The sequence below is a fragment of the Ambystoma mexicanum genome, chromosome 4q (genome assembly GCF_040938575.1).
Source record: "Ambystoma mexicanum isolate Mex_15411 chromosome 4q, UKY_AmexF1_1, whole genome shotgun sequence".
Lineage (NCBI taxonomy): Eukaryota > Metazoa > Chordata > Amphibia > Caudata > Ambystomatidae > Ambystoma > Ambystoma mexicanum.
The window spans coordinates 211,490,114-211,514,694 of NC_090928.1; the positions used below are offsets into that span (position 1 = coordinate 211,490,114).

Consider the following 24,581-nt stretch of genomic DNA (forward strand, 5'->3'; position numbering starts at 1 on the left):
GGCTCGTACGCCTTATAAAACTCTGTGGGCAGACCATCGCTCCCAGGCGTCTTGCAAGTGGCTAGCGATCTAATGACTTCTGTGATATCCTCAGTTGTGATGTCTGCATCTAGGGCCTCCGATTGCTCTGGGGGCATCTTGGGGAGTCCTATCTCTTCAAGGGTGTCCATGATTTTTTCTATGGGGATCTGGTCGCTATGAGAGTAAAGGCGTTCATAGAAGCCCTTAAAGGTATCGTTTATGGCTTGCTGTGTCTGTGCTAGCCCCCCTTCCTCGGTTTGTACCCCGGTGATAGTGTGCCTGGGGTGCTCTTTCTTGCAGAGCCAGGCTAGCATTCTGCCTGGTTTGTCCGCCTCCGTGTGTGTTCTATTAGTTTTGGTGGCATAATCAAATTTGGCGAGCCTATTCCAAGCTAAGGTAGAGTTAGTTCTAAGTACTTTGAGGTTGTCTTCCCTTTGTTCTGTGGCAACCGGGGCTGCTTCCAATTGTTCTATTTGTTGCTCCCAATGGGTCAGCTCGCCCCTGAGTTGTCTTTTAATGCCCCCTGCCTTTGCTATTATTTCCCCCCTCGTCACTACTTTTAGGGCGTCCCACATCGTGCTTAAGTGGTCTACGCTTCCGGTGTTTCTTTCTATGAAGGATTCTATGAATTCGTGCAGGTCTTCTCTAAATGTTGGGTCTCCCAGGGCATCTATCGGCATTCTCCACATTGGAATAGGAGGTCTGGGGCCAGTGTGATTCCAGCCCACCAGGAGTGGCGAGTGGTCGGAAATGGTTCTGCCCAGATAATGGGCTTCTTCTATTTGTGGCATATGCTCATTGCTTATGAAAACGTAGTCCAATCTGGTGTGTAGACCGTGCGGAGCGGAGAAATATGAGTACCCTCGAGCGTCAGGGTGACACTCTCTCCAGGTATCTGCCAAGTGTAACCTATCGACTAATAGGGAGAGAGCCGTTGTAGCCGCTGAGGGCCCTTTTGGGTGCGGGAGGGACCTATCGAGTATCGGGTCATGGACACAGTTGAAGTCTCCCCCCCAAAAAAGGATTTCATGCCGATATGGCGCAATCTTAGCGTACATGGAGTTTAGGTACGATGGGATGTTGGTATTGGGGAGGTAGGAGTTCACTATGCAAATATCTGTTTGTTCTAGTCTGCCCCATAGTATTACAAACCTTCCCTCTGGGTCTGACTCGGTCTTAGTTATCTGGAAAGGGAGTTGTGGGTGAATCCAAGTGTATACCCCTCTTGCATACCTAGAGTACGAAGTTCCGACCCCCTGGCCTCTCCAGTGTTCACTTAGCCTCTCTAGGGATTCAGCCGTGCAGTGTGTCTCTTGCAATAACGCTATCTGTACTCTCTTTCTGTTCAAATAGGACTTGACTCTATTCCGGCGTAGGTATGAACCCAGACCCCTCACATTCCAGGTCAATATCTTAATGTTTGTTTTAGCCGCCATGATATGGTAATTGAGTAACACTCACAGTTGTCCAACCCCTGTTGGCCTCGTTTGTCCTTCCGTCCTGTCTTGGTCTTCTCCCCACCTGTCCTCTCGTTCCGGGCCCAGATCTTTCGTTGGTTGGAGATTTTCGAACTTGTGTAGATCCCATTGTGTTGAATGGGGAAAAACTAAACAAAACTTTCCAAACTGACCCTAGCAGCTGCTTATAACTTGCAGCGCTCAGGGGCTCCTGAGCCTTCCAGGCCACTCCTGGCCTTCCGGATCAGGTTGTGTGTGAGCAAACTGCTTACACCTTTTCTGGTGGGGTGGGTTGCTTGTCCGCCGCTTGTATGCTCCTCCGATCTCGCGTCCGGTGTAGCGAGACTAGTAGTAGGACCTACATAATGGTTCGTTCGTCTACGGTTCGTGTTCATTTCCTTTTGTTTTCTGTGGGGATTGCCCATTGCTTGCTTTCACCGGGGGTGGGTGGTCATCCCCGGTCTGAGTTCAATGATTCTTCCTTGTCGTCCGCCAGATTGTTATGCTCAAGCCACATGTTAGCTGCGGCTGGGGTCTCTAGGAACGTCGCTTTCCCTTTATATAGAATCTTGAGACGTGATGGGTATAAAAGCATATATTTCAAGTTGAGCTTCCTCAACCGGGCTTTTATTGGAATGTAAGAGTTTCTGGCTCGTTGTACTGCAGGGGTGTAGTCCGGGTATATAACTATTATGAAGCCGTTTCTTTTTATCTCCCCGTCTTCTCTAGAGAACCGCAGTATGGTTTCGCGGTCTCTAAAATTCAAAATCTTTGCTATGATTGGACGTGGGTGAGATCCAGGTGGGGGACGTTTCTGGAGAGACCTGTGGGCCCTTTCGATGGAGAATCCCTGGGAGAGGTTTGCCACCCCTATTTCTTGCTGTAGGAGCGTTTCAATGAAGGTCGTCGGGTCTGGGCCTTCTAGATCTTCGGGAACCCCCAGTATGCGAATGTTATTGCGGCGCGCCCGACCTTCTGCGTCCTCAGAGCGGGCCTCTAGCCTGGCTACCTTTTGCTCCAGATCTCTGACCGTTGTCTGTAGATCTCGGGTGTTCTCAACATTTTCCTGCAGGGCAACCTCAGTCTCCGTAACTCTTTCCGTTAGGTTGCGGGCGTCCTGCCGCATGAGCTGCATATCTGACCTCACCTCTTCAAGCCGTCCCTCGAGTGATGTGCGGAGGGCAGCTATTGCTTGGAGGACTTGCGTGTGTTTGAGGTCCTCCTCTTGTTGAGGCGGATCGTCAGGGAATTCTCGATCTTGTTGTGATGACTGCCTTTGGGGTCTGACTGTCGTAAAGGAGTCCATCGTGACTAGTTTCGGCTTGGTCCTGGGGGGAGACATCTCCTGGTTTGAGGTCTATAAGTGCAACCCCCTGCAGAGTGCAGATCTGTCGACGACCCCTGTATCAAGAGTTTTGTGTGGGCTACGAGGGAGCTATAGGCCCAGGGATCCCACCCTAGTTTTTCGGTTGTTTCCGGCAGCTGGTGTCTGCACAATTAGGTTTCAAAATCTTGACCAGTGGCTGTGGGCTCAGGTTGTGTGGGGAGCCTTGTTCTGGGAGTCGCTGTGGTGCCAACAGGTCCCGGGCTGCACCTCCGATGAGCTGCCGGCAGGCTGATGTCGTCCCACCACCTATGGGTCAGGCTCCCAGGGGCTCCCAGTCACTGTAGTAGTCGCCCTTCTCCCTCTCGGGCCTTAGTGCCGTGAGTGGGTTCGTTCCACTGGGGACTGCCTCCCACGAGTCTTCTTGCGTATCAGGCAGCCTCTAGGGCGACCGCAGCCCCACAGGTCCAGGCCAGTCCTCCTCGCAGGAGCCGGTGATGGGCCCCAGGGCTGACCGAGCTTTGCTCCCTCAGGCTGCTGGGGGACCGTATGAGGCGTTTTCAGGTGGTCCCGTTAGGGAGCGTCGTGAGGGGGGACCCGGCCCCGCTTTTTGCATTAGTGAGGGGCCCACCGCCTTCTGTACTGTTCCCCGTAACTCGCTCAAGTGCAGGCTGTGAGCGTGAACAGTCTCACCTTCACGCCGCCGGGACTGCTAAGTGCTCCCAGTTCCAGCGTCCTCCTCCTGACCGCGCCCATGCAGCGGTTCCTCCGACTTCCGCGGCAGTCACCGGCGCCGGTCTCTCCCCATCGAGTATCCACCGGCGGGGCAGGGAACAGGCTCTTCCGCAGCGGCCACCCCAGCTGCAGCGGTCCGCAAGATGGCCCAGGGGGCCGAGGCTGGCTTCGTCCTACTCCGCGGCGGGCGCCGCCATCTTGGAGTCCCAGGGGGCTCGGCTTCGAGCTTCCCGTTTTCCGTCGTCCGCACTCCGATTCAGCCCAATATTGTTGCCGGGTGTTGGCAATCGGTTCCCCCACGATATTCTGGCCTCAGGTCGAGTCGTAGACCTTAATTCAGCGAAAGTAAAGCATTAGTTTCAGGATCACGGACGGAGCTCCGTGGAGGTCTGTCTTTACGGCATGCGTGCTGGCCACGCCCCAACCCGTCCATGCTCATGGCGTGTTCATCTAATCCTCCCGCCTGGGGTCGTTGAAAACATTAACCCCAGATACCAGAAAGTGTCAACCTCCCACAGCAACTCTAGGTTCATCAGATAGACCCGCCCTAGCCTAACTAAACCAGCAAGAGGGAATAACCTCGACTTGTCCCTACTCACAGTTATAAATCAGAGTCGCGCAAACCCATCCAGAACCTCCAGCATGTATGTCAGATTAACCACTGGGTCCTGTATATGGACTAACCTGCCATCTGCATACAAGGAGACCACATGTGTGCATCCCCCTACCGGTATACCAGTGTCTTTAAAGTCCACTCTAAGCAAGGCCGCCAGGGGTTCCAGAGGCAGAATGAACAGCATGTGAGAGAGCTGGCACCCCTGTTTGGTCCCCTTGCACAATTCCCACCTGTCCAAAATATGCTTCCCCGTCCTGACTCTGCACATTGGTTTTGCATACCCACCTCAAAAATCTCTGTCCTGAACCCTCTGGTGGGCCCTTTTAAATCAGTAACACGTCATACAAGGATGGGGATGCAGAATAACTCTTACACCAAATAATAAGACCGACTCAGGAAGTTGGCAAAATGTCTCCTCCAATGGTTTTATTTTCAATTGTTTAAAACAGGGAGCTACAACGGACATCAACGGACGTTCGATGACGCTCTCAATGTATTTAATAAAAAACAACATTTTTATAGCAAAAATTCGTCATACATGACATCATACTACGTGGCAAACTAAGAAAACCTATGGAAGATTCTGATAGGACTAGGCGGAACATCTGAGTATACTTTCTTTAAGGGATCGTGTTGTGATTGGGTTCCTACAGTCAGGTGGACAACTTATGCCCACCCCTTGTGCAAGTCATCTTAATCAGTTACTAGATATACGGCACACCATTGTTTATCAAACTACAAGGCCCTTCATTATATGACCCTCTGCTATTGGTTGGCACGCTTGTACCCTTCTGGAACATTCAATTCACTAGCAGCACGTAAGCTGGTACCCCAGGTGCCAGCAGGTGGACTCGACTGTGTCTCCCCACCCACTTAGCCCAACATCTCTCATCGCTCATGCTTTCTGCCATTAAGATTGTCTTTGAACTTGTCCTTGTAAAGTATCACTTCTCCTGAGAATAAAAGGGAGCATAGGCACACTCTTATCGCAGGTCAGGTTTGTACACCCAACTCGTATTTCCTTCCTGGACTCATGTGACAGGAGACCGTATTTTGGCCTGTTTTGCAGCATGTAATTGTCTTGAATTAATAAACTTGGCACTCATGATGTTCTTTATTGCACCTTAACAAGGGCTGATTCAGCTTCTCACATTCACTGTTCTTCAAGGATAGATAACCAGTTCTTGGCCTCTCCATCCTTTGACAACAGGCCAGACATTCCAGCACTTTCCTCGATCTTCAGCTGTTTTCTTGCTCCGGTCCTACTTTCTTCATGGGTCTGAGCTTACTAAATATGTGACAACGATGTCCAGAATTCTATATAATGGCGGCAACGCCTGCAGTCTATTCACTACGTATAGCTAGCCTTTATGATCACTTAGTCTACTTGCGTTCCTGCATCTGTACATTTATAAAACGGCTTGCATTTTCTGCAGTGTTGTTCACACGTGCAATCTTCATTCCGCATATGAAAGTTAACTCGATTCTTTACTTCGTCATCAGATTCTATAAGGTCTATGCATCTTCTTCTATGACCACTCTTCTCAGTGCGTCATGCTCATTTCTTGTGATGTCACTAGCCTCTTTTCCTCTCATCTTCATATTCCTTCGGGGACCTCCTCCAAGAGATTGTCATCTCTACTAGGGTAAATCATATAGGGTTTCTCAATGGATACCATTTCTCGAAAACTCTCTGTGGAATTAGCACAATCACTGGCATCGTGCATGTCGCGACTTCCGTTTTTCAACATATAGGCAAAATGGGGGCGGGACTTCCTGCAGAGGCATTCAGCACTCCTCTTCAGTCCCATACCAAATTGTTGCAGGGTAGCATGCAGCCAATTCCACTGCACTGAGTCAAATGCTTTGACCACATCAAGTGAAGCCCCTACACAATCTGTCCTAGCACTGCTAGTTTGGTCTATCACTATGCAATCTGCAAAAATTCCAGAACGTGTTCCTGTCCGGAACATATCCAGTTTGATCGGGGTGGATTAGGGTGCTGATCACAACCTGTTCACGAGAAATGCTGTGAATATCTTACAATCCTGGTTAATCATTGAGAGTGGTCTGTATAAGCTGCACTCGTGTGGGGAGTTATTAGGTTTAAGCATTAGTACAATTATGGTCTCTCTCAGGGATTTAGGCAGTTGGCCCTTCTCAAAGGCCTCCTCTAGCATCTGTAAGAGTTGGGGTGCTAGTGCACCTGCATATTCTTTATAAAATTCTGCCGGGAGGCCATCTGCCCCCAGCGTTTTACCCGTATGCAACGACTGTATGGCAGTTAACAATTCGTCTACAGTAATCTGGGCATTCAACATTTCAACCTGTTCCCGTTCCAGATGGGGCAACGAGGTCTACGACAGGGCTTCCGGTTTATCTGCTGCACTACCCTGATCACCTGCACTGTACTACCGCTGGTAATATGCACCAAAGACTGAGTTTATTTCACTTTGCGCCTTCCATTCCTCCCTGCACTCGTCTTTGATAGAACAAATGGTCGAAACTTCTCTCCTCTGCATGGCACAGCCATGCTAGCACCCTCCTAGGTTTGTCCCAGCCTTCATGGAGTTTCTCTGTCTATTTGGCGCAGTCATGTTTCCCCAACCTCTCCCAGTCCGCAATACATACCAGCCGAAGCTCAATGAGCTTCTTCTCACACCCCTCCATTGGTCCTACCCCATCCATCAGATCATCAATCTTAGACTCTTTGTCAGAAATGCGGTGAACAAGGTCCCTGCATGCGCCCCCCATCTTGCCAATCACCTCATCTCTCATCACCACCTTGAAGGATTCCCATCAAAATGTCTGCACTCTCCACACTCCCTGAATGTATCGCAAAGAATTCCTCAAAAAGGATGCAGCATCGTTGTTCTGAGCATAGATGTTGATCATGCAGATCTCCTGCTGTTCCAAAAACCTGTGCACAATGGCCATCCTGACCTCATTATCACACTTGGACTTGAGCAGCATACAGGGTACAGAAGGGGCTACCCATATAAGTGTGCCCCTAGCGTAAGCCAAAAAGCAAATCCACACACATGTCCCGATCCCTTCTTGAGGAGTGTGGCCTGTCTAGCCTCTGTGAGTGTCTCTTGCAGGAAAGCTATATGTATTGCCTTGCTCTTCATGTATGTTTGCAAATTGTTGGGCCCCAGACATTCCAGAAAACTATCATAATTTCCCCCATCCCAGTTCTGTAATCCTCGCCCATCTTGGCATATTACTCGCCCCTCTTCAGAACCACCTGCCTCCCCCACGACCAACACACATTCCCTTTTGGGAGTCCAGCCACAGTCTATCAGATTCCGTGGTGAGGTGACTGAGCCTTGTAGCATGCAATGAAAACAAACCCCAAACATAGCCCATTCCCCAAACATTCCCACATATGGCCAACAACAACTAACTCGTTCAGGCTCAGCCGCTCCTCACACACAGCCAGATCTCTTTGACCTGAGTTGCTGGTCGCGCCCGCAGGTGTCGAGTGTCAAAACTAGCACTCAGAAAGAAAGAAAGAGAGAGGGTAGGGATAGGGAAGTGCACCATGAACAGTGGAACCGCTCACCCAGTAGTCACCAGGGTGGACCAGTTCCTGTACTGGTTCATAGATCGCCCCTGCCATAATACAACACCATTGTCTGCCAATAGAAGACCTCGCTATCAGCCCCTCCAGCAATCAGTTCTCTGCATCCGGCTGCCTCGGGAGTGGGGCAATCCCCACAGTATTCATGAAAGCATGCACTCCTTCAGTGTTATCAAAGAAGTGGGATGTTCCATTGTGAATGACCTTTAGCCTGGCCGGGTAAATCAGCATATATTTCGATCCGGCACGCCGGAGCTGTTCCTTTGTGGGGCCAAACGCCACCCTCTGCACCCTTCTTGTATAATCCGGGTATATCACTATCTTCATTGACCCCCTCCCAATGACACCTCCTCCTCTGTAGAATACCAGAATCGTCTTCCTATCCCTGTAATTTAAAATCCTTGCAATCAGCGGTCTTGGGGGTGCTCCAGGTGGGGGCCTCCTGGACAGGGGCTGATGAGCCCGCTACACTGTGAAGCCCTGCTACAAGACACCAGGTCCCACCTCCTGCAATAGCATGTTCTTGATGAGTGTCGTTGGATCGTTCCCCTCTGCACCATCAGGCAGACCCAGTAGACGAACACTGTTCCATCGTGCTCTTCCCTAGGCATCCTCCACCCTTTTTTCGAGCATTGCTACTTTTGTGGTCAATTTGCGCACCTCCATGTTCTGTCTATTTTCGTCCACTTGAGTCTCCACCGTTTGCACCCTGTCGGTCAGAGCCCAGACATCCTTTCGTAACAGACCGACATCTATTGTGACCACATCAATCCTCCTCTGCAATGTAGTCTGGAGCACAGCTATGGCCTTCAAGATCTGACTCCCCTCTCTCTTCTGTCTGCACCACCGGGGGCAGAAACATTTGTGCAGTGCTTCCTTCTTCGTGTGATGCGCCGATAGCATCGCCCTTGCACGCAAAGGCATCCATCCTGGTCTGCCTGGACTTCCTCTTGTGCTGCTTGTGCTGCTTGTCCGGCATGTACACAATGGCGTGCACAGGTGGCATAGTGATAATTAGTATCTACACAACCAGTACCACAGCCTCACTCCAGTTCCCCGCTTAGGTCTCAGCTCGCAGGGGTGAGCCCCACCGGTAGGGGGGCAGTGACAGGCGATGGACCTCTTCTTGCTCAAGTGCCCTCACTCACTGCTGAGCATGGGTCTCCAATAGTGGCACTGCAAAGAAACCTCTAGCACAGCTACTTCCTGGGCCCCCAGCCATCAGTATTAATGTAGGGGCCAGGCCCAGTCCACGAAGAGCCTCCTGCTGCAGAGCAAGGCAACCCTCCCTCAACTCTTGCAGGTGTCGTTGGCCATGTAGGGAGCCATCACCAGCTACCCAGAGGCCCCTCCGCTACTTTAGTCTCCACAGTCACTGGGCTCTGACAACGTGTCCCCGAACCTAGCGAAGAACAGCAGGTAGTGGGCTGCCAGGAATGAGGTGGCGCACAACCCAGGTCCACAGGGTGTAACTGAGGTTTGGGGTGGGCCCAGCTCACAGCCAAGAGTCTTCTGCCAAACCGTCCGTGCACCTCGCTCCCCAGCACCAGGGTAGGCATGCGCCAAGTTCACTTGGGGTATCACTGTCAGCAAGTTTCAAATACTATAAGCCAGCAAGAGGTTCTCACTGACAACCCAAAGATGCCCCCAGAACACCCCACCTGCCACTGCAGGCCACAGAGGCTCCAACTGCCTCCTCCAATGACTCCACCAGACACAGTAGGCAGGGGGGACAAAAAGCAAGATCCTGCTCTGCCTGGGTCATCCGCTGATCTCATGTGCGTGGGGCCAGACACAGCACCTCACAGTTGCCTCCTCCACTTCGGGGCATATTATGCCTGAGTTACACTGGCCCTTTGGTCCCCACGGCCCAGTTTGTCAAACTGATCCTCCTGGCCAGTGGGAGAGGCGCCACCAGCCCACCAGGGACACTACCCAGCCAGTCCGTGCCCAGTTCCGCTTCACATGCTCACAGGGCAAAGGGGGGCAGCGTGCCCAAGTCCCCAGTCTCTCTGCCACATCTGTCCACGTAGGCTGATTCGCAAGGCACAGCTGCCAGTCGCCGTGTTCAGGGCATTCCCCTGCTGCCTCCTACACTGCAGCTAGTGATCCTATCATGCGCACCCTCACAGAGGAACGTCTTCTTGGGTCGTGGCTCGCGACAGAGCCCACTCCTGCCATCGTGCTGGTCCCACTCCGTGGCTCACCTTGGGGTTGCAGTGGTTCGCCGCTTCAGTAGCCGCCGGCTACAACACTTCTTCCTCCAATTTCTGCTGCCAAGAAGCCGGCCTCCAGGATGAAGAGGCCACCCACAGTACAGCTCTGGCACTGCCATTACCGCGCGCTTCTCTTCCTCAGGTCACCGGCGCCATGACAGGTTCCTTGCGCTCGAACAATCAACCGGCTCTCTCTCCACCCCCACGGACGTCTTAGCCATGAAAGTTCACCCTGCAGCTCCTGACCTGCTTCAGTACTGGATATTGCTTTAAATACAGCATATGATCGTATGGACGGCTTATCGCTGAGCGGATCGTGCAGCAGCTCCTAGGAAACACGCCTCTATTCCCTGGCTGCTGGCCACGCCCCCGCCCTCGGATTATCAAGAGCTATGATGTCTGTCTCACTTCCTATCTATCTCTGAGTTTGCCCAATTTATGAATTTCAAGAAAGGATTATGCATGACAGTAGTTGGGGAGGAAGTATGCCTTTTTAAAAAAATACTTTTCCAGATTGCCAATCTGAAGGTTGTGATCCCCTTCACCCCTTGCCCCCTTGCTAATGAAATGTGGCGATTATGAAAACTGTACATTTATTGTGATAAAAAGGAGCTGAATTGTCTTCTTGATTACTGTGCACATATATTGATGAGCTCACATATTTGCCATACTGATTAATTAGCTAAACCACCTGCTTTTTAGTCACAGCTGGATCTGTTATTCTCATTCTCTGCAATGCAATCTATAAATTGGGATTGGGTGGTATCTACAAGCCAAAACTAATAGTGATAATTCAGCACCACCAATGGGCCAAAACTAATGGTGGTGTAAGCATGCGACCTCTGAGCCAAGTGCAGTATTGCCACTTAAGGATCACCTGTGTCGAAAATAAGTAGCATACATTCACTGAGAACCTTTCTGACGCTACAATGTCATCTGTCCCCGTTACACGCTTTACCAATATGTTGCTACCTCAATGCAAGGCGCTAATGCACAAACTCTCAGTCAAAATTAAAAAGGATATCGCAAATCACCTTAGAGTTATGCGGCCTTAGCAAGGACCTCTGAACTCGCCCTCATTCTTCTTTTCAATCACGGAACTTTTTTGTGACGTGCAATCTCCCTGTTATGTATTGTATAGGGTACTTTATCCAATATATTATTATGATATAGTTCGGTGGCTTGGCATCAACGTTAATGGTAATGCACACTCCATATTATCTGTCATTAAGGGACATTTAAAAGAATACTCTAAACTATGCATTAGTTATGGCCTCTCGAGATTTACATAATTTTGTTTTCTGAAGTTATACAAGCAATTAAAATAAAGACATTGGCCCTCATTACAAGTTATGCCGATAGCCATGCCGCAATTTGCGGCATGGCTGCCGGCAAAACCGCATCCGTGTCTGTGTCCTCGGAATGAGGATTTACCGGACCATTCCGAGTCCGGATGGCCCGGTAATTCCTCACTCGAGGACACGGACACGGTTCATCCCCATTCCCATTTCAGCCCTCATAGGGCTGAATGGGAATGGGAGAGGGAGTAAACAACGGGCCATTACGAGATGGCCCGTTGTTTGCTCCCTCTTCCCCTCGCGGGATCTGGTATGCACGCCTGGTTTTCCCAGGCGTGCTTAACGTGTCCCGCGAGGGGAACTTGTAATGTGGCGGAACGGGTTGAACGGCGCCGCAGCCTTTTACGGCGCCGTTTAACCCGTTCCGCCAGGGTCGTAATGAGGCCCATTGTGATGGGTGTGTGGGTTTTGCACATTGTACTCTGTGTTAACGCTAGTGGCTAGTTTAGTAACAATGGTGTGTTCAGGTCTACTTTCGAAAGCTCTTCCTAAGGCCAACGTATCAAACTACACAGAGGTGTTGGTTGGGATACTCAGCGATTCAATGGCCGATGATGCAAAACCACTCGCTTTAATCATTCATAATGAATGTAAACAATCTGAGAATAACAGCAAGGTTCTTACTGTCTGTGTGTGGTTGGCAGACACTGGCTGTAGCTGTGCCACAGTCCTCCGTCTCTTCAATCACACAAGGTTTTCCGGATAGCTACTCATCAAGTAAATATCTCCCGTTTAGAAGTGTTGTATTCAAATATAGTTGCCATTGATCACTTAGAAATATGGAGTAGATGTCACTCCCAACAACATGACTAGGGCAAAGCTCTAGTTATCAATCTTAAAGCAGGTCAGGTGATTGTGGATTCTGAAGCACGTGCCTTTCTTGAACTGCAGGGTTTCTTTAGTAAAGCCATATGAGTATATCAACAACATTGCAGTCTTCTCCTTTCAATTGTTTCATTTTTTTCCAGAACACAATGAAGGACGTTCTCAGTACCATAGCCGGTGCTACTGGATTTGTAATCACGCTGGCCTTAATTCTGATCATGACCTCGTCCACAGAGCTCATCCGCAGGTCCTGCTATGAGGTGTTCTGGTACATCCACCACCTTTCCATTGCCTTCTTTATTGGCCTCATAGCCCACGGTGCAGGGTAAGTGGAAAAACACACACACATCTTTCATGCCATTCACATTGACACTGATTGTGGCAACTGATAACAATGCGTTTTTACATAGCACCTGATGCCGTGTTCCTCCAGCCTCTAAGTGCTGTAATAGCAGATGGTATTGTTATTCGATGTGATAGTACTCAATGTATTCACCTCAGAAGGATGAAGGGTTCGCTTGGCCCAGCCAGGATTTCAACATGTGATGGCATGCTGCACATAGGCATCAGGGGCAACATCTCAATTTACCGTGTCATACTATTGATTATTGCCTCCAGCAGCTCCTCCCAGTCCAGGCTTCAAGGGCAAGTTCAAGTTCTCCCCCTGACTCCTTCTCCTTATTCCTCAGCCATCACACTCACTCATCAGTCCTCGTTCTTCACTCCTCTTGCACATCATTCCTCCTTAACACCCACTGTACTTTTTAGCACACTAATGTCCATCCTCTTCACACTTATCCGTATCCTTCATTTGTTCTTCTCAATCAGCATTCCTTTTCCTCAGTCATCAGTTGTCATCTTCACACCTCGTCCCTTAATGGTCCTCTTCACAACTAGTTCATCAGTTGTCACTAAATCTCTTCAGCTGTCAGTCCTCCTCCTCAACTATCATTCCTCCTGCTCGGTCCACACTTCTCCTCCACAAACATCAGGCAGACATCAAGTCTCCCTTTCACCGTCTGTGCCTCATTCGTCTCAATTTTCTATTTAATTTCCAATCCTTCCCTTCATTCCTTCTCAGTCATCAGTTCTGACCCTTATTTTATATCCCACACACCTCAGCTTAAGTGGTTGCCCTTACCCCTCATTCGTCATTCCTACTCCTCACTAATCACACATCATTTGCATTCCTCCCTCCTTCGCCCTCCTCTGTTCTGATTCCCAGTTTTCTCCACTCCCCTTCACTGTGATTGATTAAATGTAACCAATAAAAAATACACTGCCTCCCCCTCAGCCATTAGGCAACCAATGCGCCGGAGAGCAGCGCCTGTAGCATACAACGTAGGTAAAGTATTTAGCTGGTCCCTGTCTTGCGTGGAGGGGGGGAGGTGTTATAAGTTGTCTCTTTCCTGACGTGCTGCAAGGCAGGTAGGAGACAATGATACATTGAACCAGATGGGCACTGACTTGTCCGGTCCAATTGAATCACTGTATAACTAGCCCATGCCCATAGTAACACAGCCTTGTCAAATCCATTCCTATTAGCAGTTTAGAGGAGTCTCAGGGATCTCTTTTTCTAAAGAACTGAAGACTTCTCTTCCAAATCATCCCACAATGCGAGCTTGAGCCTCAAAGATTTGCACTGGCATAAATGAGATACCGATGAACATAGCCGATTTGCACATGCTCTTTTTGTTCCCGATCCTCAAAGCCTAAGACTGGAACACACTGGGGCATTGCTGAAGCATATGTGAGGTGCCATGGAGCACAATTGCACATGGAATCTCAAATATACCTACAGGCATCTCCAGATTTCCCCTGGTTTTGGTTTTGAGGATCAGGAATAAGGTGGCAGATACAAATTTGAGCTTTTAACAGGAATCTGCTCATTTCCTTCAATTCAAATCTTTGAGAATCAGGCCCATTATCTATAGAGCATTCTTTAAAGTACTACAGGGCCCTATTTCGTGCTTACTAATACTGCTTATGTGTAATTCTTACTCCAGCTTTCGGAAGTGAAGCAGTGTTACCACTTTATTCCAGATTCACTATCTGAGGATCTTAGAGTTGTCACAACAATTTCAGGTGGAGAGAAGGGTACAGGAGGGCCCTGCCTGCTGGAATCCCGAGTTTCCACTCATGCCTAATGGGAATGACTGGTGAGGTGTTAAGCTCTCCTGGCAAGCATGGTCTATTGCACATGCTGTCTGGGACGCTGCAAGCAGAGGAGGCGCTGCCCCCGTGCAGGCTTCTCACTACATAGTTGACTTAGAAACGTAACCATTACGTTTTCGGAGCCAAATGCACAATGTCTACATTCCCAGTGTTTTGAAAGCTGATGCTTCCGAGCTACATGGATCCTCCCTGGTGTGAGGTTCCATGCAATAGAATCTCAAGAAAGCAATAGGGTCCCGGTTGAGGCTAAGTATTGGCAAAGTCAATCGTTCTGGTTTTACAAATGTACACACTAATAGGGTCATTATGAGTACGGTCGTGCTTTAAAAATCAGCGGTAACAGAGAGGTAACTCCATTACTGCCACATTACCGCACTGCCGTACTACAAGTTAGGTGGTGAAGCAGAGGATTCACCTCCAGCAAAAAGCCAGAGGTAAATTTGCCACTTTACCACTAAAAAAAGGCAAAATCAGTGGAATTACTGCAGGCGGAATTACCGCCAGTGGTAAATCTGCAAAAATCCTCATGGAGTCCTATTGGGGCTAACACCACTTGTAATCCAGTGGTAAATCCGCTGGACCAAGCGGCAGTAACGGTAATTCTGTCTGTATTCCGGCAGATTTACTGCTGGAATACTGCCAAACTTGTAATGAGGCCCTAGCTCTATTTTTAATCTTGTGGAGACTTAATGAAAAAATTCTACCCTCGACATTTAGGAACCAACCTGTTTGGCTTTGCTAATGCGTGTTACTTAAGTGGGACATAATATACACATATTTCAATAGCAGAGACATAAGAGAACTTACAAGAAATTAGAGATGATGAGGAGGTGAAGAATTAAAAAAAAAAATTAAATTCATTTGTTTAGTTGAATATACAATGTTTCAAATTGTTTGTCTTTTTCTTTTATACAATAAAACAAGCATAATGCACAAGATAACAATATACAACCTAACATCAAAGAAAAAAAAGAAAAGAAATTAAAACAACCCTACATTGAAACCCAAACATCACACACTAACAAAAAAAACTACAAAAGATGATAAGAGAAATCAACACAATACAAAAAATGTTTTTTTTGTTTTTTGTTCTCAACACGTAAGTAACATGATCGTCAATAACTTTGATGTGATCTGGTGCATTCATAAAGTATACGCTTAAATAAAAATGAGTACATTACGCCCATCCTGTGGGTAGCAATGTAACAAAATATATTACTGCATAAAAATGATAAACTATCAGGCGTTTTAAAAATAGGATGGCTAGTTCTTAATTGTTCCAAGGTGTATTCATTGGTAGCACAATGTCAAGAAATTGAACTATCGCTATTTGTACAGTGACTCGCGGATTTGCAAATAAAAGATGCCATAGTTGATCTCCATCCACATGTCCCTGTACAACTAGCTTTTTGTCAAAACATCTGCATCTTACATCATTTAATGCAATACATTCAATTATCAAGTGCCGCAAGATTTCTTTCTGATGGATGTATAAACATCAGTGACAGAAGTTTAACTTTGGAGTACTTAGCTTCCTTCTGCACAATATATCTCTGGTGTTCCACTGATTCAGTCTAAATCTCCGAAATTTACTCCGAAAATGCTGAGAAGGACATTTTGCTAAATAGCTTGCCAGGATGCCATATTTTCTTAGAGCCAAATAGTTGAATATTGAAATCTTTGTGGTCGGAACATTTTGCTGGAGTTTCAGACCAATCGTACTGAAATATCTTGACCTTTGCCCTATCTGGATTAGTTATAAAAAGGTCTATGGTCACCGCAGCATCAGCTGCTGCATTCAGAACATGAGTCCGCCACCTCATTGCAAAGGTTTTGTGGGAGGTCATTAAGTCCTTTGCTAATGCAGCCAAGATAGTTGATTTCTTTAAACCGTCCAACATTTTACGAAGGAGAGCACACTGCTTCCACGTCACCTGTGAGTAAAGCGATAATGTACCCAGCTCATATCGTAGTATCGCTGATGGTGTACTACAGGGTAAATGCAGAAGGGTTTTCCAATATTTGGACTCAATACGATCCCAAAACAAACGCCTCTGAGGAAGTGCAGCTTCCACCCCATACAAGATGATTGGTATGACTTTCATTTTGTAAAAACTTAAGGTGTGCTTTAGCGAAAATTTTCCAAACCTTGCTTCTATTATTTTTGATTGGGATATTAAAGGTCGTAATTTGTTTTTAATTTCACATGTGAATTGCTTATCAGTTTTCTTGTGCTGAATGGTTACGCCAAGGTACTTATATTGCTCCACACTGCTGCAGTTGCCATTTGTGTATGATTTTCCTCACTGAATTCCCATTACAAACCATGATTGGTGTCTTTTGTGTGTTGATGACTAAATTGTTGTCCAATGCATAGGATCCTACCTGTTCGAGCATATTTTGGAGACCCCTAGGAGTTTTAGACAGCAATATCAGGTCATCCGCATAGAGTAAATACAGTATTCGTACACCCCCTAACAATGGCGAGTTACCCACACAGTTCTTAATCGATATCCAAGATGAAAAAGGTAAATAGGAAAGAGGCTAAGGCACAACCTTGCTTCAGACCTCTTCGGTTGCTATAGTTGGGGACAAACTGCCATTAAGGTCCATTCTTACCCGCATAGTTGTATCAGTATGTAACAATATTATCAAAGCTAGTAGAGAGTGAGGGCAATGATGTCTATGCAATTTGGCAAATAACAGCATCCTGTCTACCGAATCAAATGCAGCTTTAAAATCAATAAAGGCCAAGTATAACGATTGGCCACCTGCTGCTTGGTGCGCTTGCATCATGTTAAGGGCAAGAATATTAGGAATCGTGCCTAGTCCTTTTACAAAGCCCAATTGCTAGGGGTCTTTCAGGTGGTTTGCATTGGCCCAAATATTGAGTTCGTTCAAAATAAACCTTGCGAAGGTTTTTCCAGGGGCATCTAACAACGAGATAGACCGGTAACTTACAGGCAATACACAGTCACCTTTTTTGTAAATTGGGACCTGATCGATTGTGTCCATGTTTTCGGCAATTTTTGTTTTTGATTAATAGCCGAAAATATGTTGACAAGTATGGACGCCCAAATCTCTGGATGAGACTTCATGACATAATTTTAAAGTGGGGGTGAATATAAACATTCAAAGTAGGACACCCACTGATGGGTTTCGACTTGAGTGATTTGTAGATCTAATTGATGTGCACCAAGGGCTTGATTTAGTACGGTCCACATTTTAGCAGTGTTTTATTCTGATAGTGTCTTCAACATATTAGCACCATCACTCTGATATAGCATGGTCCTGTGCCCACGCATCCAGTTCTTGTGTGTTGTTGGAATTTTCCAAGAGAGAATCACTCTGAGGGGAGGAGGAAGTCTTGTAAGCTTTCTCAGCTCAGCACGATTGGATTTTTTTCTGAGTTGGACTAATTTATCAAAGGTGTGAAGATGACTCACATGTTTGCCCGCTGCTGTATTCCGGCGGCTAAAAGCTTGAATTGTATCACTATAAATTAGCCCAATCTCAAAGCCTTTATTATCATTTTTAACATTTGATTGTGTTAGTGATTTGTTAGAATGAATCAAGGCATCCTCTGTCCATCAGAGCCGATTTCTACCCGATTTTGCTAGCAAGCAGCCCTTCTCATGAGAATGCTTGACAGGTTGATCCTCACCATTAGCAAGCCATTCAGCGCAGAGCATATTGTGATCGCTTACCTCAATTAGTACAGATGTAAAATGCTTTCATTATTGACCACAAGGCTACATTTACATAAATGTAATCAATTATTGAAGAAGATTTGCCTATGTGCCAAGTTGGAGCCGGAGGAATGTCAGATGAAAAGGCACCATTCAACACAAAAAGACCCCTCTGTTTTACAAGACAATTCCAACATAAGAGTCTCTCACTGGGTCGCTTCCCATTTTCCATGAAGCAGTTTAAATTCAAATCACCCGCCAAGATTACATGCGTAATACTCTGGTCTCGAGATATCATGTCCAGCAAGTAATTCAAATCTCTGAAAAAACACTCATCAGAAATCCCAACTGCATTCTAATACACATTGATAATTGCATAGATGGCATTAGGATGTTTCACTTTGATCAGCAACATGTACCTATTGGGGTGCAGCCCAAATCTAGATGACAACCCATTTTTGATCTTAACAGCTATCAAAAGGCCAGAGAAAGGTCTTCCCAAGGTAGCTTTTGATGCAGGGTTTAAATTAACCTTGTGTCCGACCCAAAAGGGCGGGGGTGTCAACCAAGTCTCCTGTAAAAGGATAATGTCATACTGACTCAGATTGTGTTGGTCATTGTTCAAAAGATGTTTAAAGCCTCTTGTATTCCAGCTCAAGAGGGCTATTGTATACTGCGAGGCAAAGGAGACTAGTTAACTCGACTTTGTAGTGCACTCACAAACACACGTTTGAACCGATGGTTGAGACTTCTTTGACCCTCTGGCCTCGCGGGATTTGTTTTTTAAAGTTTCAGCTTGCGTCTTCACACCAGGTAGTGAAGTGGTTCCACTATCATCAGTACAAAGCATAAAGCCTAGATCGTGTAGAAAACCCTTGGACTGCCATATTACATTTTGAACCACCCTCGATTGCATCCACAACCTTACAGCATTGAGATTTCTTTTATCAATGAACTCAACTAATGTTAGGTCAGAGGACACTATAGGCCTCATTACGAGTCCGGCGGTAACTGAGGTGGTAAAAACTCGTATTACCATTCCGCCTCCGTGATCCCCGGAATTACCGGGGCATTACAACCCTGGTGACCCGGGAATTCCGGAGGCGGAATGGTGTAAATCCCCATTCCCATTGAGTCCCATAGGACTCAATGGGAATGGGGATCATGGAAACACCAGCACCATCTCGTGATGGTGCCAGTGTTTCCTCGTCCGCCTGCAGGCGGGTGGTGTTAAACCCGCCAGGTCAGACCTGGCGGGATTGACGCCTCCGCCTGCAGGAGTCGTGATCACCCGGTATGGAAACAACGATGGCGGTGGGTTTACCGCCACCGTTGTTTCCAAACCGGGTGAGTTGTAATGAGGCCCTATGTCTTCTAATGATTGGATATCAGAGAAAATCGCCATTACAGCTCTGCGATTCAGATCAAATTGGGTGCATGGGCTGGGTCGACACTTTTAAAATTAAGGAATATAGAGCGTGCCTCTTCCTTGCCTTCAGACTATCCCATTTTGCTTCATCATTTTTTTTCGGATTGACCGCCTTAGAAGCCATTTCTTTATGAGATTCGGCAGATTTTAAATTAGGCAAAGCTTTTTCAATGTGAGTCAAGATAGCATCAGAGAGCTCAGAGGGGAAATTAGGGACTTGGGGACACTAATCAAATTAGATTGAGGCTCCGTAGAAGGCAAAGGGTTTGTGAGAAAACCGGGGGGGAGACAAGAGGGACGGCTGCATGTTTAGGGTCAGGCTGACTTACACCCTGAGTCTGGTAGGCTGAGTTCTGTGTAAGCATACAAGGAACGGATTTTACAAGTGTTATCTAAATGAGGAGGAATGTGACCAGCCATGTATACATCTACAGCCCTCCGTATTTCAGCTCTGTGCCTCGCCACTTCACTCGTCATGATCCCCTTCGGACCCTTATTCATGCCGGGGCCTTTTTTATTCTTTTTGTTACTAGTCTGAACACTTGTTCGATGGAATAAACTCCACAGACGTCGGGTGCGAAATTTCCCTTAGTAAATCATCAAGAGGTTGATATGAGGAGGCCTGCACTGGGTTAGATCCAGAGAGATTACATTTCAATTTAGCCTGATTCATTAGCATGTATTTCCTCTTAATTGTTTTGGATACTGCAATTTTGTTTTTACTAGGCATTGTGATCGCCTTGAACCAAACAAAACAAACTGAAACAAAATGTCTATAAGAAAACAGGTGACTTACAAAGGTGATATTAACCTAAGTGGGCAAGTGTTTAAAACTAAAGAGGAGTACTAATTAAATATACAAAATTACATTATTAAGCTTCACTGCAGGCAGTGGTAGGACAAGAAGGGAGGATGGGGAGAGGGCCGGGGAGCTCCTTCTTTAGCAAGTAAGTGATATTTAAGCCGAGCTTTGAAGAGATCCACAGTTGGGCTGGCTTTGATTGTAATGGGCAGTGGGATCTAGTGGTACGGAGCGAGTATGGAGAATGAGCGGAAGCTACAGGAGCCAAGTAAGGGTATGGGACAGTGAGATTGAGGACAGAGGAGGATTAGAGGGAACAAGATGGTGAGTAGACTGAGATACAACCAGACAGATAGCAACAAACAAGAGCATTTATAGCTTTGTAGACTAGGAAAAGTACTTGAAAAGAGAGCATTTGTGCATGGAGAGCCGTTTGTTGTCAGTAGGTAGAAGTGGGGAAGGATCTGGTAGGTTGTAGCCAGTGTGGGTAGCAAAGTTTAGGACTTTGTCTAGAGGGAGGAAGGAGTAGAGAGGAAGGTGAAGGAGTCGCATTGAGCAGTGTTCCAGTTTGCTGAGGCCAAGAGTTGGGGTAAGAGTTTTTTTAGAGTGGTTAGTAAGAAAAGGACACATTTTCTGAATGTTGAGGAGGTTAATACGAGAAGCAAGGGCAGTGGTAATGATGAATTGTTGCAGTAATAGGTCACTATTACAGAGAACTCCAAGATTGGAGAGCCTTGGTGATGGACCAAGAAGATCAGAGGGCAAGTGTTAAGACGGATTTCTGAACTCTGTCCTGGTGGCGCAGAAGTTCAGAAGGCCAACCTAATTACTTGGAACAGGGTAACCTCTGGACAAGCCAGACCAATCAAGGTAGCGATCGCGGCGGTCAAGACTAGGTCTCAAGAGGGGTGAGGGTGACTGAAAGCCCGCAATGAGCACACAAAGCAAGAGCGCTAACAAACTACTCCAAACAGTTGTTATATCAAAAATAGATACACATTTATTTTAAGGCCTTTAAAATAATGACCGTAGCGAGAAAATCACAATATCACAATATTAAACCAACACATACCATATCAACACAATATATATACAAATACACAGTCGCAAGCGTTTAAAGCACGAAATATGTAGTCCACCTGCCAGGGAAGGAAAACAGGCAGTGCGATAATGCTTTCGACTCAGTTCGCCTTCATAGGCACCTAACTAGATGGAAGTCCGAGCCCTACGAAGAGTGGAGCCTTGTGCTCAAAGTACCTGCCACGCCGGTGCCGACGGGCACAAGGGGAAGCTCTTCGGAGGAAGTCAGGCGGTTCACGTTAGTGCACAGCAGAAGAAGAACAGGTTCCGCAACTCAAGCGCAGCCTCCACAGCGGGCAGATGCAGAGCGCGAGCGCGGCAAAAGGGTGCTGTTTTTACACAGCAGGGAAAAGCAATGGGATACTGCAGGAGGGCGACCAGATCCTAGATATACTACTCACCGGTCCCCGAAGCAAGCAGACCCAGGCTTCTCCACGATAGTTTCAGCAGCTGGCAGGTTCAGAAGAGCAGGAGACGCTTTGTAGTCGTGTAGAGCAAAAAGACGTCCCAATCGACGAAACCAGCACAGTTTTGTTGCCGCACAGGACAACGGAGCGGCCGTGTGTATTCGAGCCAAATGAACCCTCCTCCCTTCAGACCTGGGAACGCCAAGCGTACGAAGCGTGGGAGAGGGTCAAGGACTCGCAATACAACACAACCTGGCGGCGGTTGCAGAGCCAAACTCCTTGGTAAGCTGGTCAGTCAACTGGATGGCCCAGAGACGCTCCCGAAGGCTTACTTGGCAGGAGATGGTTGAAGATGCCGGGAATAGCTGTTCCTGCTATTCCAAAGGTCGAAGCACCAGTACAGGCCTTCTGGTTCGATCAAAGGAGGACAGGGGCTCTCCGGACGACAGCAGTGCAAAGGAGGATTCCTTCAGCGGGTCACCAGCGATTCCTCGGTCCAGCCTCGTAGTTGCAGGATACTTGGCTCCTGTATTCCTTCGTTCGTGAGAACTCAGGAGATCGACATGGTAGTGGTGTTTCCAGCCCCCTCTTATCCACGGTTCCCTTCGCGCCAAAACGGAGGGGAGCCAATGGGAGATCTGCTCATCAAAACACATACCATACGTGGACCAATCACGGACCACGGTGGTCCCAGGCATTCACACCACCCTAGACTCTCTGGCACCCAGGATGTGTATTGGGACCAGACATCCCAGCCCACACCCTGGAGGCACACAAACGACATGTAGAAGCCCGCGAAAGCAACCACGTTTCGCGGGAAAGTACATGCCCAAATAAGGAAGGCCCCGGGTCGCCGGACCTGGGGAAGGTGAAGGGAGCAAGACGGTCAGTGGACAAGACAAAGGAGCCTCGCGGCCTGGCCATTTTGGGAGCCAGGCCACCATTTTGGGTTCAGTGCAAAAACGTGCTCAGAACGCCAAAAGGAGCTCAAAATAAACAATACGATCGCTGCCACCATTCGAGTCCCTGAATGACTTGCACCGATCAAATACATTCCTAAAAGAGTATCTAGGGCCTGTAGAAGGCTAGAGACCCAAGAGAGCTGTAACTTAGCTTACAGTGCCCTCTTGTGTCGTGTTGCACTAAAGCTGCGACACGATAGAAGAAACTACGGGAAACCACGTTCCCCGGTACTGACTGTCTTAAGGGCATGTCAGTTTCCCCGTAAGAAAGGAGCGAAAGCCCAGAGAAGCGCGGCAGAAGGCTGTACTTCTCTGGCAAAGTCAAGAACAAGGTTAAAAACAATAGCAAAAAGTTTAGGGGTTGCCACATGGAAGGAAAATTCCCTACAATTACGAAATCTTTCCTAACACTCGCCCCTCCCAGACTATGGACAGGGGGAACTAATCCACCCCTGGATGAGTTTCTTGTTCAGGTCGGTTAAACATTCTGGACAACCCATCAGCATTGCTATGTTGGACACCTGGTCTATGCTCAATAGTGAAGTCGAAGCCTTGAAGACTTATGGACCACCTAAGCAACTTTGGATTCTCCCCCTTCATGTTCATTAGCCACTTTAACGGCTTATGGTCAGTCTGCACAGTGAAGTGGGTCCCATAGAGGTAGGGCCTCAGCTTCCTTAGGGCCCACACAACAGAGAAACATTCTTTCTCTACCGTGGACCACCTGAGCTCTCTGTCCTTAAGCTGGCGACTAATAAAACCGATAGGGTGTTCCTTACCCTTCTCATCTACTTGTGATAGTACAGCTCCTATCCCAGTGTCAGAGGCATCCGTCTGCACGATAAAAGGTCTTTGATAATCAGGGGCCCTGAGCACAGGGGCCTGGCACAAGGAGTCTTTTAAGCCATTGAAGGCCTTCTCACACTCGTCGGTCCAAGTTACCTTCTTGGGTTTCTTCGGAGTTGTGAGGGCAGTCAGAGGGGCAGCTATGGTGCCATAGTCTGCCACAAAATTGCGATAATACCCCGTGAGTCCTAAGAAGGCTCTCACTTGGGTTTGCGTAGTGGGGGTAGGCCAGTCTTGTACTGCTTGTACTTTACTGGGTAGAGGCTGTATCCTCCCTCCACCTACTTCATGTCCAAGGTAAACCACTGAGCCTTGTCCAATCTGGCATTTACTAGCCTTTATGGTCAAGTGGGCTTTCTGAAGAGCCTGGAGCACAATCCCGAGGTGTTTCACATGGTCTTCCCAGGTGGCACTGAAAACTGCTATATCGTCCAGATATGCAAGGCAGAATTCGTCCAACCCATTCAACACATGATTCACAAGCCTCTGGAAAGTGGCAGGTGCATTCTTCAACCCGAACGGCATTACCCGGAATTGGTAAAGGCCGTCTGGTGTAGAAAATGCTGTCTTCTCCCTGGCATGTTCTGCTAACGCTATTTGCCAATAGCCAGCAGTGAGGTCAAACGTGCTGAGGTACTTGGAGGCACCCAAAGTATCCACCAGCTCATCTGTTCGAGGCAAGGGGTGGGCATCTGTCTTGGTGACAGCATTCAGAGCCCTGTAATCCACGCAGAACCTCAATTCAGAAGTGCCTGCCTTTGGAACCAGAACCACAGGACTGGACCAAGGACTACTAGAGGGTTCAATCACCCCAAGGTCTAACATTTTGTTGACCTCGGTCTTAATATAAGACCGTACTTTATCCGACATCCTGTATCCCCTACTTTTGGTAGGTACACTGTCTCCTGTGTCAATGTTATGTTTGCACCAAGGTGTCAAACCAGGCGACTGTGAGAACAGGGGGGAAAACTGCCTAAGCAAACTTTTCACCTCCGCCTGCTGATCAGAAGTCAGGTGAGGGGCCACTCGGACACCCTCAACGGAGCTATCTGAAGG

General features: G+C 47.7%; 1 protein-coding gene across 2 annotated transcripts in view; it reads left to right on the top strand.

The window, feature by feature from the left end:
• Window positions 1-24,581, top strand: part of NOX3 (NADPH oxidase 3) — a 530,542-nt gene that overhangs the window by 241,464 nt on the left and 264,497 nt on the right. For both annotated transcript variants that reach the window (XM_069607737.1, XM_069607738.1), the window contains exon 5: window positions 12,279-12,460. In XM_069607737.1, the coding sequence (XP_069463838.1) occupies window positions 12,279-12,460 (182 nt within the window). The remainder of the gene's footprint in view (window positions 1-12,278; window positions 12,461-24,581) is intronic.